Here is a 15,468-nt window from a genome sequence, read left to right as displayed (position 1 = left end):
AAGCAAACAAATGCATATACCCTTGTCTAGGGTTATACTGTTACGGTTGGATGAGTCACTAAATGCCAGACGCAAGATAAATGGTATGGTCATAGTTATTCCAGACATATGATGTAAACTATTTGTCAAGCCAAGAATAACCTTAGATGCACAAGTTCTCCAAAAACTACCTAGATACAAGGCAGACTGTAACACTTGCATAAATTCACACTTGTGCCTGGTGTCATCTGTATTGAATTGTGCATCATCGCTATAATGTGTGGAAATGCTTTTGACATGCAATGGATATCCATGAAAAATGCATTGCTTATGTGATATGCAAAATCTGTGCCATTAATTTAACATGGGTTTTCTTATGCCTTTGACAACAGGGCAAGGGCAGGACTGTAATCTCTGCACCCTATGGCAATGTGGATAAATCCTTGTAGACATTGTAGACATAGGTGGATTCTCCATAAAAAAAAATATTGCAAGATGGATTTACTAATACGAAAGAGCAGATGTGATATTTATATTATTTTATTAAAGGGGAACTCTTTCAAAAAGGTTTTTCTAAAAACATGGCCAGGCTATCTACTTATTCAAAAAAAACTATACTTACCTTTCTCTGATACCCGGTAGCCTCTGGTATTGCTGCTCTCAGTTTCCACCTTACTCCACTTCCTGGTGCTGAGGTGTCAGAGTGTCGGACAGCAAATTACTAGCTGAGGTGGGACACTGTGGCAGCCATTGATTGGCTGAGCAGCAATGTCTTGGTCTGTCACATCGTCACTCAGCCAATCACTTGCGGCAGCTGTGTTTCGCCCCATCCAGCACCAGGAAGTGAGGCATAGTGGAGTCTGGGAGCATCGATACTGGAGACTGTGTGAACAGAGTGAGAGATAAGCATAGTCTTTTGTTTAAGCGGGCAGTAGGCTGCAGCAGGAACCTCCCCTCTCTTTACTGTCTGCAGTAGGTCAAAAATATTGTTAAACTCTGCCCCCTTGGCTACTCTCTACCCCTCAACCGTTCCCTTTCTGAAAATGGAAGAGATCAGCAATAGATTAACTCCTGTATTCTCTTCATTATTGAAGTCTGTTACAGAAACACAAAGAGAATTTTGAAGACTAAAAAAGTGAGAGGAAGATTATCTCCTGTTTGCTTTTCTCATTCCTTTTTAGGTTTAGTGTTCCTTTAAGAGGCAATTATGCTATAAAAGAAAATTGAATACTTTTATAGAGATGTTTTTGTAGATATACCGTATGTACAGTTATAGTATCAAAGATGTACTGTAATCTTAATTGGTGCAGGGGTAGCAGTCCTACCCAAGCCCAGTAGCCCAAGTGGGCTCAAAAGGTCCTGCTGCCCTTAAAGGAGCTATAATTTATTTGTGGTACTTAGAGGTTATTTTACAGCTTATGAATTGGAGCTTCATGTTACACCCCTGTATCCTTGTAACATGAAGGATTTATTGTGGCCGCAAGAGCACTCATAAATACTATGGTAAGTGTTACCTGCAATGAACCTCTCAGCACTAGGGTGGGTTTGTTGTAAGAAGAGTATGAAGACTACCGTAATAGTCATCTAGTCATAGCTAGGTCCTGTCCTTATATTACCTTACCCTGAATAGGTCGAATGTAATGAGTAATGCAACTGTTCTGTGTTTCTTCATATCGTCATCGTGCAGATGGCTATAGATTGTTCATTTATCACTCACAGCTTTCTTAAGATATTTTATGTAAAAGTTTTATGACATGGTAATGGGATTGTTTGAGATAAGAAATACATGGCTGCTATCTTACTAGGTTTAAAGGAGCCTGTAAACCTTAGAATACAGTCAGCTAAGCCTGTTGCCTTCAGCGTGTTCAGCGACTGTCAAATATTTATAGCAGCCTCCCAACTCTCCACCAGCAGGTGATGTCACTGAGAGAAGAGTCGGGCATGTTGTTTTTTTACCATCTGACCCTATTGTTATGGAAGAGATAAACTGCCCCCATAAGAGCTGTCTGGCTGTGGATTACCACTCACTATAGAGGAAATATGAAGGTGTGCCCAAGGCTCATGCATATAGGGAAGTCCAAAGAGATAACTGTTGGCCGACAGTTACTACATGTGTATGGCTTCCTTTACTATCATTTTAGGCTTTTCCACTAACCAACCTTTTCTTTTTCAACAATACAACTTACAGTACAAGCTAATAGGTGTAGAAACTAGAAGAGCGGCACTCCAAATGGAAATTAGAAGTGATTTCATTCACCCATTACTGTTACAAAGTGTAATGTTTCAGCCTCACCATGAGGCCTCTCTTTTTTTTTTCTTTTTCTCCTACAGTACAAGCTTATTTGCTCCAACAATTCTGACCACAGTGGCCCCCACTAGTACCAGTGTACTTTTGAGAATGCTGTGCAAAGTACATCGAGTAATAAGCCAGTCATAGTCATAGCCATCATACAGTTTGCCTACTTGGCTACTTGGGATACACCAAGGTTGGCATTTTCGAAGGCTTGGCATTGCCCAGTCATGTACCTGGCTATACGCTCTTATGACTAATGTCTACAAGTGTCTCTCACCAAACAACAATTGCTAAAGACCAGAAGGATTAGACATGTTGGATTTTAAGATGTCCAAACCTTTGTTTTTTTTGTTTTTTTTAAGAGCCGAGGCAAGTGCTCTCTATCAACCAAAGTGCAAGAAAAAGTGCAAATGTGTCACACTAAAAAACGTGCACAAAGGATGCAGTCTATCGCTAAGCCCTTCTCGAACAGGAGAGAGGCCCCCCAACAAACCTACCCTTCACCTCCGGGCCAAAAGGCACCTGCAAGGATCCAGGTTCGATGCTCCTTTTCTCCTGAAGCTACTAAGGGGCCGAAAATGCTCCTGGCTTCAACCTAGGCGTTAACCAAGGTATCAGCCAAGGAGCCGTATACTGATAGCATCTTGACCAAAGCCAAGATGCCCAGGGGTTGCAGGGAGGTGAGGAACCTAATGGCCACACACATCTCTCCTAGACCACCAGGAGGGACACCCAGAAGGGATACCGCATCCTGCCAATCCTGTGTACAAAGAAAAAAATGAAACGTGGTACAGTGACATACAAAAAATAATAATAAATAAGTGAATGAAGTGCAGATATACTGCCCGGTCATCCGGCCGGATCTATAAAAATTTCCCCGATCCTAGCCAGAAGGCCAGGATACCAAGGGTGAGTGCCAAAGGTGAAGAGTAATGGTGCAGTGCTTTCACTCAGTGAGTTATAACACCCAGTGAGTTTCGGCACCTCAGGGCTATACACCCCTCTACCTCATGGCGAGACCCAGAGGAAACAGGTCACATCAGGACAGCCGTTGAGCTGATTCCTCAGAACCAGCCCCGGAATGCCCTGGTACACCTGCTCCCTCCATGCAGCATCCATCCCACATCAATGGCGAAGACCAAACCACTGATTAGAACAGATACTACACTTGATCTTAGCAAAAAGGCAGAGAAGCGATGTCCAAACCTTTGTTCACAAAGAAGATAATATACTGGTCAGGCCTGCAAACAGTAGTCCCCTATGCTGTTAAAAATTATGGGTCCAAATGGGTAAGGTTTCTCCTTGAGGAGAGCACCATAATGATGGGTGGAGACCCATAGGCCATTAATGCTCCACTGGGAATTATGGGACTAAAGGATAGGCAAAGCAGCTCTTTCATGCCACATTTTCCAAGTAGTTTTCCCTTAAAGTCAGTGTTTTGCCCTACTGGGCATGTATGCCAAGCCAGATACCTCTCTAGAAGAAGAGTATACCCATCTGTAAACAGCTGTTTTGGGGTCATATCCCTTGTCAGTACAGAGCAGGGTGCTGGCTTGGCTAGTGAAAGTCATGTAGACGTGGGTCCAAGCACGCTTGGCAGATGTTTTCGGTAGATGAAATGCTGTCAGCCAGATGACTGGTCATCCCACAGCTATTTAAAATGTACAGCTAACTTAGTGCATGTGGTTTAAAGTAGAAGAGAGTCAGTCAGCGGTTCTTAGAGGGTGGTGTACAAAGGGTTTCACTATGGCTCACCGACACCCAAAGAAACATTGCTGTAAGCATTTCTACTACCAAGTAAACACTTCAACACAAGGTTTACAAAAATCTTTAGATGAACTCCCCGGATCCCGTTTCCAAGATTAGATAATTTAGTATTTATGACTATGAGAAATGCTGTGGCAGCTCGGCCAAGTTATATATTGTACATTCCAGTCCTACTTCTGTGCCCCATGTTTACACACAGGGAAGATGTTTTCTTGTGATAAAGAGTTCACTGGTAGGACTGTGTCAGGACAAAGTTTACTCACTTGTTCCCAGTAACTGAATGCAAACAAACAGGAGAGAAATAGCCAAAAAAAAAAAAAAAGTTTGCATTAACTGTTTGGTTCCCGTTTACTGTACCATGTTTATTTTTCCTTTACAGAGATACGTATTCAGATTTAGCCTTCATTGCGTAGATATGACTGCACCAATTGAGTTCTATATCCACAGTTCCTCATTGGCTTCTCTGCACAAATAACATAGGGATTATCATGTTAATAACATCACTGGCATATTGCTAGAGTATGACTTTAATGTCCGATCGGTGGGGGTCTGACCATTGTTACTTCTCTTGATTAGTGTAATGTAGTTGCAGCAGTGCCAAAAAGTGGCTTTTTTGAAGTCACATGATCGGTTATTAAAGGAATAGTCCAGTATAGAAAACCCATTTTCATTGCACTATTTGGACATCTGGTCTCTTGTTCGGCTTGAAGGTATGTGGGGTGCCTCTGATGGAGAGGTGCAGATAACAGGATAATCAGGAAATTGATGAAAAACAGAACAGTCTTTACTAGGCAATGAAATTCTTCTATAGAAAAGGAGACAGTCTTTTTAGAATACAATCAACCTGTATTACTGACAGTATAGCTAGAACTGGGGGTTACCTTTCTGAGGCAAAGCAGAATGCTGGGGTCCCTGGAGCTTCTAGGCATGCTATTGTCAAGGATTGACCGAGGTGAGGCATTAAAATGTGAGTGACCGCTGCTGCACATCGCTCAGGGTTGGCGCAAGGGATTCACACCAGATAGGATGTTGGTATAATATCTCCTTTCTCAGCATATTCACTAAGCAGCTGCCCCAAAGGAGTTCTGTTTAATTCTGGCAGTACATTTAGTTTTTACATTTGACAAAAGACGAGGTTTAGTTATGACGTCAAAATCAGCATGTTACATTTTGATTATCTGGTTATTTGAGCTTTATCTCTGTATGTATTAGCATATTTAGTATTTGATTTCTTTCTTGGTCAAAGTTCATTTATGCGGCTCTCTCGCTCTCATACTGGAAAATTCCAGATCTTTGCCCTTCTATATAATCTGTATCTTCCTCAAATGTTTTGTCCTTTAAAGGGGTAGTCCAGTGGTGAAAAACTTATCCCTTATCCTAAGGATAGGGGATAAGTTTGAGATTGCGGGGGGTCCGACCGCTGGGGCCCCCTGCAATCTCTCTGTACGGGGCCCCGGCTCACTGCCCAGATAGCGGGTGTCGACCCCCGCACGAAGCGGCGGCCGACACGCCCCCTCAATACATCTCTATGGCAGAGCCGGAGATTGCCGAAGGCAGCGCTTCGGCTCTGCCATAGAGTTGTATTGAGGGGGCATGTCGGCCGCCGCCTCGTGCGGAGGTCGACACGCCCCCTTCCCGCGGGCTGTCGGGGCTCCGTACAGGAGAACGCAGGGGGCTCCAGCGGTCGGACCCCCCGCGATCTGCAACTTATCCCCTATCCTTAGGATAGGGGATAAGTTGCTCACCACTGGGTCACCACTGGACTACTCCTTTAACTTCTCATCTTGGCGTCATTCCAAGGTTTCCATCTTAGTCACGAGCAGATAGCAAGATCAGGAACATGACATCAGGAACATTGTGTATAGTTTAAGAGTAGGTAACAAATATCTTTTTTCAGCATTAGAAATGGCATATAAATATATAAGTATGAATATATACATTGATCGGCAGTCAGAATCATTTTAATCAACTTGTCACTATAACCTGTACAACAATACAATACCTAATTCTTACTTTCCTGACTGATATTGTTTGCCTGGTTGGCTCCCAGTGAATTCCAAGGAACAGTCTTTAAGCACTTTTGAGCTGCAATGCCCACTGCTCAACTCTCTTAAGGAAATGGTAGATGCACAGCTACTGGTCCCTAGGCCCAGCCAGAAGCCCTAAAATGTCCTGGGATGAATCACAAGTACAACTTATGTCCATAGACTCTAGATTCTCCCATTTTCCTTTCATTCTTGTTCTCTGAGGAAAATACTGAATTCTTTGCAGGAGTCAGTATGGCACCAAGCGGTGCTGAGACTCACTGATCTTCCATCCCTTCAGTCGAGGGGGGTTGGCTTAGAGAAAGCGCTTCTCTTCTCTGGAACTTTCGCAGTGCAAGTGTTTGGGTCTATATGTAGTGCATTAGTTAACCCCTTACTAACAGATAGAAATGGTATAAATATAACTACAACATAAAAGTGCAAGTACATATCAAACAAGACAGCAACAGCATTACACCAGCAGGCCCTACAGGGATGCTTAACGTTTTCTTCATGGCCATTTCTTTGAATTCTGAAAATACTGATGAAATTCCACAGAGACCTAGAATTTGTGCTATTATATACCCAGCTTTAACCCCATAACGACCAAGCCCATTTTGACTTTAAAGGGGTACTCCGCCCCTAGACATCTTATCCCCCATCCAAAGCATAGGGGATAAGATGTCAGATCGCCGCAGTCCCGCTGCTGGGGACCCCGGGGATCGCCGCTGCGGCACCCCGCTATCATTACTGCGCAGAGCGAGCTTGCTCTGTGCGTAATGATGGGCGATACAGGGGACGGAGCAGCGTGACATCATGGCTCCGCCCCTCGTGACATCACGGCCTGCCCTCTTAATGCAAGTCTATGGCAGGGGACGTGACGACCTTCACGCCCCCTCCCATAGACTTGTATTGAGGGGGACGGGCCGTGACATCACGATGGGCGGAGCCGTGGCTCCCGGCTCTGCATTGCCCGTCATTACGCGCAGAGCGTAATGACGGGCAATACAATCCCCGGGATCCCAAGCAGCGGGACTGCGGCGATCTGACATCTTATCCCCTATTCTTTGGATAGGGGATAAGATGTCTAGGGGCGGAGTACCCCTTTAAGGACCAGGCCAATTTTATTTTTGCATTTTCATTTTTTCCTCCTCGTCTTCTAAATATCGTAACTCTTTTATATTTTCATCCACAGACTAGTATGAGGGATTGTTTTTTGTGCGACCAGTTGTCCTGCATAATGACATCACACATTTTACCATAAAATATATGGCGCAACCAAAAAAATACTATTTGTGTTGGGAAATTAAAAAGAAAACCGCAATTTAGCAAATTTCAGAAGGTTTCGTTTTCACACCGTACAATTTATGGTAAATATGACATGTGTTCTTTATTCTGTGGGTCAATATGATTAAAATGATACCCATGATTACATATTTTTCTATTATTGTTGCGCTTAAAAAAAAATCGCAAACTTTTTAATCAAATGAGTATGTTTAAAATCCTTCTAAAATGTTTTAATTTTTCCATATAAGCGGTGGTATGAGGGCTCATTTTTTGCGCCATGATTTGTAAAATGGGAAAAAAGGGGATTTTAAATTTTTATTGGGGGAGGGGATTTTTCAAATTTTTTTAACTTTTTTTTTTTACTTTCATTTTTACACTTTAAAAGTCCCCATATGGGACTATTTATAGCAATCCTTTGATTGCTAATACTGTTCGGTGCTATGCATAGGACTTAGCACTGATCAGTGTTATCGGCTATCTTCTGCTCTGGTCTGCTCGCTCTCAGACCAGAGCAGAAGATCCGTGGAAGGCGGTGGAGGCAGGTGAGGGGACCTCCGTCTGCCGTTCTGGATGATGGGATCACCGCTGCAGCGCTGCAGGTGATCCGATCATCCATATTTCTGACTGCACTTCCGCAGATACTGTGATCTGTATTGATCACGGCATCTGAGGGGTTAATGGCAGACATCCGCATGATCGCGGATGTCGGCCATTACCGGCAGGTCCCTGGCTGCGATCAGCAGCTGGGACCAGCCGCGCATGATCCGAGCATCGCTCCGATGCTTGCGGTCATGTCCAGGATGTAAATATATGTCCTGGTGCGCTAAGTACCGCAGCACCAGGACTTGAATTTATGTCCTTGGTTGTTAAAGGGATACTCCACTGGAAAACATTTTCTTTTAAATCAACTGATGCCAGAAAGTTAAACAGATTTGTAAATTACTTCTATTTAAAAAATCTTAATCCTTCCAGTACTTATCAGCTACTGTATACTACAGAGGAAGTTCTTTTTATTTATTTATTATAATTTCCTCTTTGTTTCACCACATGTGCTCTCTGCTGACAACTCTGTCCCTGTCAGCAACTGTCCAGAGCAAGAGAGGCTTGCTATTAGGATTTGCTCCTACTCTAAAATGGACAGAGGTGTCAGCAGAAAGCACTGCGGTCAGACAGAAAAGAAATGCAAAAAGAAAAGAACTTACTATGGAGCATACAGCAGCTCATAAGTACTGGAAGGGTTCAGATTTTTAAATAGAAGTAATTTACAAATCTGTTTAACTTTCTGCCACTAGTTAATTTAAAAAAATGTTTGCCAGTGGAGTACCCCTTTAAATGGCCATATAAGCCCTGGATAATTGTAGACCACTAACCTTCCAGGATCTGTGGCCACCAGAATATCCTCTTGTCCTATGATGGCACCACTGTGTTTATATTCCAGCTTCTCGAATGGACTTTGGCTATTAAAATAGTGGGGAACAGATGCAATTGCTACTTCTGCAACCAAATATAGGGCAACCAACAGCACTTCTGTAGGGTCACCAAAGTTCCTGCAAACCATGGATCGCGTCTAACGTTACATTGTTCGTCTCAATCCAGTAACCAGGTAGACTTTTCTGTTATATAAAGTTCATTTACAGCTAAAAGCTGAGTCAGAACTTCCAGCTGTGTATAATATATATATTAACCTTTAACCATTCTGTGGATGTGAGCAGCTATTCCTTCTCTTTTACGTTCCTGTTAATACTTAATTTACTGTTCAACTATTTAACAGAAGAAAATATTTTCAGGAAACCATGGTTCACTAAGCTAAATCCTCTGGCTTCCACATATTGGGGGTCATATTCAGAACTCTTCAAATCAAAAATGTCGCATTGTGCGCTAAAATTTCACATGAAAAAGTTCACATCAGATAATCAAAGTGTTTAACGTGAGAATTATCCAAGGTTTACACTAGTCACACCAGTTTGCAAAAGTGGGCGTGTCTATGTAAATTTCATGTTTAAGGGTGCGTTCCCACCTTGTGTGTACGCAGCGTATTTACGGCAGCAGTGGGAAATATGCTGTGTATTCCTTGCTCACTATACACACAGTGAAGAGTATAGGAGAAAAAAGGGGGGAGGACAGCGCCTAGCGTATTTCTGTGGGCTGAGTGGTTTAAATAGCCCTTTAGTAGAAAAAGTGCTCACCTTTTTGAAAGTTTAAAAAAAGGGCATCGAACCCAAACTAATGGGAAATGGCAGGTCTGTATCCTGGGCTGCAGCCTGCAGGGAGAACCGGGCTTCTGGGCGAAGTCGGTGGAGATGCAGAGGTATGAAGAAAAGAAAAATCCTGCGGTGGCGCTTCCTCGGTGGATACGTATGGAGTCAGAGACGGGAGGATGAATTTTCATGTATTTTATTCATACATAGAAAATCAGATGACAGCAAGACGTGTTTCGAGGGCAAACTCCCTCTTTCTCAATTTGCCCTCGAAACGCGTCTTGCTGTCATCTGATTTTCTATGTATGAATAAAATACATGAAAATTCATCCTCCCGTCTCTGACTCCATACGTATCCACCGAGGCAGCGCCACCGCAGGATTTTTCTTTTCTTCATAACTAAACACACAGGGCTTTCTGGAGGCAGCCCTATGCGTATAGTGAGTTTTGGAGGCGGGGACGTGTGCCGGCGTGACTGTGACGCGCGGCTCCACCTCCAAAACTCACTGTACACATAGGGCTGCCGCCGGAAAGCCCTGTGTGTATCGTGAGCAAGGAATACGTGCCAAACTTAGCAATTTTGGCACAAAAAAAATCCAATATGACGGCAACAAAAAAATTGTTGGTGCCAAATTTGGCAATTTTTGGTGCGAAAAAACCAAAAGTGGCACGAAAATGAACTCTAACATATCTTCATATTTTCAAAGCAGCACTAAAGATCTTTGAAAATGTGAGGAGAAAATAAGAAAGTGTAATTAAAGGAGTACTCCGGCGCGCACTTTTTTCCTTTTATCCGGGCTGCAAAATAACAGAAAAGAAAACACACTTTCTCTTACCTGCCAACGAGCCCCCGGAGCTCCGGCACACTCCGGTACAGGTGTTCGGTCCCCGGGCTGTATTCTTCTTACTTCCTGGTAGCTCGGCACGTTACACGGAGCTTCAGCCTATCACCGGCCGAGGCGGGACATCGCTGCGACCGGTGATAGGCTAAGGCTCCGTGTGACGTGCCAGGCTACCAGGAAGTAAGAAGAATACAGCCCGGGGACTGAACACCTGTACCGGAGCTCCGGGGGCTCGTTGGCAGGTAAGAGAAAGTGTGTTTTCTTTTATTTTGCAGCCCAGACGGGATAAAAGGAAAAAAGTGCGCGCCGGAGTACTCCTTTAACATCGCTGGAACAGAAATTACAGTAGTTTTTGAATATCTCCCCCAATAATGTTTATAACCTCCTATTTCATTTTACAATGCCTATGCTATATATTAAAGTGTCCCCCTCATAAAAAAAAAATTGTGAAATATTTTTGATCGATCGGGGGCTTGGATAAGCGCTTCTTTCCTCGTGTTACTTGTTCCTGCACAAGACAGACTCTATTTAAAGTCTATGGAGTCTGTATTATGCAGAGAGCAGCGAGAAGGGGGAGAAGTGCTTCACTGAGCGCTACACCTGCCACATTTTGGCGATCGGTGGGGTCTAAACACCCAGACCCTGATTCTAAAATTTTTGACTTGTCACTTTAACAAGACATGGGGTGTTCCGGTGGAAAACATTATTTTTTTTTAAATAATCTTAATCCTTCCAGTACTTATCAGCTGCTGTATGCTCTACAGAAGTTCTTTTCTTTTTGAATTTCCTTTCTGTGTGACCACAGTGCTCTCTACTGACACCTCTGTCCATGTCAGGAACTGTCCAGAGCAGGAACAATTCCCCATAGCGAACCTGTCCTCCCCTGGAAAGTTCCTAACATGGACAGAGGTGTCAGCAGAGAGCACTGTGGTCAGACAGAAAATAAATTCAAAAAGAAAAGAACTTCCTCTGTAGCATACAGCAGCTGATAAGTATTGAAAGGATTACGATTTTTAAATAGAAGTCATTTACAAATCTGTTTAACTTTCTGGCACCGGTTGATAAAAAAAATATATATTTTCCACCGCAGTACCCCTTTAAACATTTCAACATGTTGTACCGATCAAATTCTTACTATATCTCTATAGGGATCAGAGCTCTGTATTTCTAGCTTAGGATTTTCCTAAGCACGTAACCGATATGTGCTCAGACATTGGCATTATGTACCGTCCATTCCATAAGTGCACATGCACATACTGAAAATAGTCCAAACCAAACACAATATGCTATATTGTTGCCAGATGTATTGGAAGTATAGTGGTGCTCTGTCTTAGCAGCTTGTCATATCATATCCAGTAGTACGAAAGAATAAAGAGACGGCAACTCGCCAGATCTTCTTGGTTTCTCCTTCATTTATCGATCATATTCACATCTTGACAGGGGGGACCGAGGCTACGGCTACCGTTTCACACTAATTGTGCTTCATCAGGCCTCTCGTATACTGCTGGTCACAGGTAAGATTAAATAGGGGCATGCTTCACCATCACCAATCTCATTAGATTACACCTATTCACGTGACTAAAAAACAGACGTTCTCTGAAGTAAGTACATCAGGCAAACAAATTCATGTTACATCTATCATTAAAGGGGTACTCCGCCCCTTGCATCTTATAAGATGTTAGATCGCCGCGGTCCCGCTGCTGGGGACTCCGGGGATCGCCGCTGTGGCACCCCGCCATCATTACTGCACAGAGCGAGTTCGCTCTGTGCGTAATGACGGGCGATACAGGGGCCGGAGCAGCGTGACGTCATGGCTCCGCCCCTCATGACATCACAGCCCGTCCCCTCAATGCCAGTCTATGGCAGGGGGCGTGACGACCGCCACGCCCCCTCCCATAGACTTGTATTGACGGGGCGGGCCGTGACGTAACGATGCTCCGGCCCCTGTATTGCCCGTCATTACGTGCAGAGCGATCTCGCTCTGCGCAGTAATGATAGCGGGGTGCTGCGCCGGGACCCCGGCGATCTGACATCTTATCCCCTATCCTTTGGATAGGGGATAAGATGTCTAGGGGCGGAGTACCCCTTTAAGCCCTAAGGGACCTAAGGCATTTGTTCTTATAATCCACTTAGTTTCTTGTTGTAATAGTTTTACATTTCTTTGTATTCCGGGTTCTGGGTTAACACTTTCTAATCCAACAAATATATGCATTTCCATTGGGGACTTCATTTACGTGTTTATCCCCTAAAGGACTTTGCATTTGCATTTCGGTTTTTCCTCCTTACCTTAAAAATCATAACCCTTTCAATTTTCCCCCTAAAAATCCATATGATGGCTTATTTATTTGCGTCACCAGTTCTACTTTGTAATGACATCAGTCATTTTAAAATTCGACGGTGAAAAAAAAAATCATTGTGTGACAAAATTGAAAAAAAATGCCATTTTGGAACTTTTGGGGGCTTCCGTTTCTACGCAATGCATTTTAGTCGGTAACAATGACACCCTCTCTTTATTCTGTAGGTCCATTTGGTTAAAATGATCCCCTACTTCTGGAAAAAATCATAACTACATGCACAAAAATTTATATGTTTAAAAATGTCCTCTTCTGACCCCTATAACTTTTAAATTTTTCTACATATGGGGATTTATGAGGGCACATTTTTGGCACCTTGATCTGAAGTTTTTATCGGTATTATTTTTGTTTTGATCGGACTTTTTGATTGCTTTTTATAAATTTTTTAATGGTATAAAAAGTGACCAAAAATACGTTATTTTGGACTTTGGAATAATTTTTTACGTGCATGCCATTAACTAAGCGGTTTAATTAATGAAATCTTTTTATAGCTTGGACATTTACGCGCGCGGCTATACCATATATGTTTATATTTATTTACATATCTTTTTTTTTATGGGAAAAGGGGGGGGGGGTGATTCAGACTTTTATTAGGGTAGGAGTTAAAGGAGTACTCTGGTGTAGAGTACTCCTGCTCCGTCCTGCCCGGGCTGCAAAAAATGAAAATAAACATCTCTCACCTTCCTGGGTTCCCGCGGAGCACCACTACAGCTGATCGGTCCTCCGGTCCATCATCTTCATACTTCCGTGTGTAACGAAGCGTCACACGGAAGTATGAAGAAGATGGGACCGTAGGACCGATCAGCTGTAGTGACGCTACCCGGGAACCCAGGAAGGTGAGGGATGGTTTATTTTCATTTTTTTTTTTTGCAGCCTGGCAGGACGGTGTAGGAGTACTCTGCACCAGAGTACTCCTTTAAATCACATTTATTAACACCTTATTTTCACTTTTTTTTTGCAATGTTATAGTCCCCATAATGGACTATAACATTGCACACACTGATTTCTTAAAATGTTCACTGCCATGCAATAGCATGGCACTGATCAGTGTTATCGCCGCTCGATTGCTCCTGCCTGTATCTCAGGCACAGAGCAGTCATTCGGCGATCGGACGTGCAGGAGGCAGGTAGGGATCCTCCTCGCGTCCTGCAAGCTGTTCGGGACGTCGTGATTTCACCGCGGCGGTCCCAAAAAGTACCGTTGAGCTACCAGGAAGGTTTTGGTTTCCCTTCAGAAGCGGCAATCAACTTTGATCGCTGCGTCTGAAGGATTAATAACGGGCATCATTGCAATCGCTGATGTCCAGTATTAGCCGCGGGTCCCGGCCGTTGATGGCCACCGGAACCGACCCAATATGACACGGGGTAAACGAGTGACCCCGTGTTATATCGCGGGAGCCGGTGCAGGATATAAATATACGTCCTGGGTCGTTAAAGGGGTTAATAAGATTGGGAGAACCTCTTCCCGTACACATAGAATAGAACTGCTCCATAATCCTAATGAACAATTGCCGGATCGTCTTCCCTACGTAAAAAAATCAACATGGACAGAATATGGCATATACTATAGTTTGAGCGGCATGTGATTAATTGTTTGACAGTGTGCTCTATACCACCTATGTTGATATGTTTACTGCACATGTTATATTTACAGAAGCTGCAATTCCTGCACTTGTAATTCCCTATCGGGGCACTACGTGGTTTATAAGAACAAATGCCTTAGGTCCGTTAGAGCTTAATGATAGATGTGACATGAATTTGTTTGCCCAATTTACTTACCTCCGAGAACATCTTTTCTGTTTTTAGTCACGTGAATAGGTGTAATCTAATGTGATTGGTGATGGTGAAGCATGCCCCTATTTAATCTTACCTGTGACCAGCAGTATACGAGTGGCGCGATGAAGCACAATTAGTGTGAAACGGTAGCCGTAGACTCGGTTCATCTACCTACCCCCTGCATGTCTCCCCCCTGTCAAGATGTGAATATGATCGATAAATAAAGGAGAAACCAAGAAGATTTGGTGAGTTTCCATCTCTTTATTCTTTTGTACTACTGGACATACTGAAAATAAGCTTGTTTTTTGGCTTTTACATTACGTATTTTTCTTTTGTGGCTTTATTATGTGTTGCATTTCAATGTTTCCCATACAATTGAATACATTTGTATAAGAAGGTCTTCACCATCATACCTTTGCTTTCCTTCTTCAGGTATTATTTTACAGTGAACAAAAGTCAGAGCGCAGTAACCATCCGAGTGACTCCATGTGAATCGCCCATCCTATGGACACTGTCTATCCTCTCCACCCAGGGTAGGATGTGATGACTAATCATAATCTCATACAGATAGGGCATTGACATTGGTGAATAGGAACAGGTACAATATGTGATGGCAGAGTGCATGTTGGCATCAGGTGCAGTATTCTCTATCCTTATACAGTATATGTGTATGGCAATAAAGAAGCCATGTTCCGTAATCAATACGTGTTTAATTCTGCATGTGACTGAAATGAGTAAATTAATTAAAGGTGTTATCTGGGATTAGAAACAGTGCCACTTTTGAAGCTAGTATTGTACGTCATTCACTTGAGAGGGCTGAACAATCGCTAACACAGCCCATAGACAAGATTGGTGTTAAACTATATGTATAATATGAAAGACTTTAAACTGCAATACTGCTGTAGAGAAAATACTAAGGTTCTTAGCATACCATTTGGCCAAACAGTGT

General features: G+C 43.1%; 1 protein-coding gene and 1 pseudogene across 2 annotated transcripts in view; one reads left to right on the top strand and one right to left on the bottom strand.

The window, feature by feature from the left end:
* LOC130267332 (protein NDNF-like) overlaps positions 1-15,468 on the top strand; it is a 37,813-nt gene that overhangs the window by 19,425 nt on the left and 2,920 nt on the right. For both annotated transcript variants that reach the window (XM_056516907.1, XM_056516908.1), the window contains exon 3: positions 14,952-15,052. In XM_056516907.1, coding sequence (XP_056372882.1) covers positions 14,952-15,052 — 101 coding nt within the window. The remainder of the gene's footprint in view (positions 1-14,951; positions 15,053-15,468) is intronic.
* On the bottom strand, positions 3,301-3,470 carry LOC130267916 (U2 spliceosomal RNA; annotated as a pseudogene).

Source organism: Hyla sarda, chromosome 4 (genome assembly GCF_029499605.1).
Source record: "Hyla sarda isolate aHylSar1 chromosome 4, aHylSar1.hap1, whole genome shotgun sequence".
Taxonomy (NCBI): domain Eukaryota; kingdom Metazoa; phylum Chordata; class Amphibia; order Anura; family Hylidae; genus Hyla; species Hyla sarda.
Note: the sequence above shows the minus strand (reverse complement) of the source record. Positions and strands in the feature narration are given on the sequence as shown.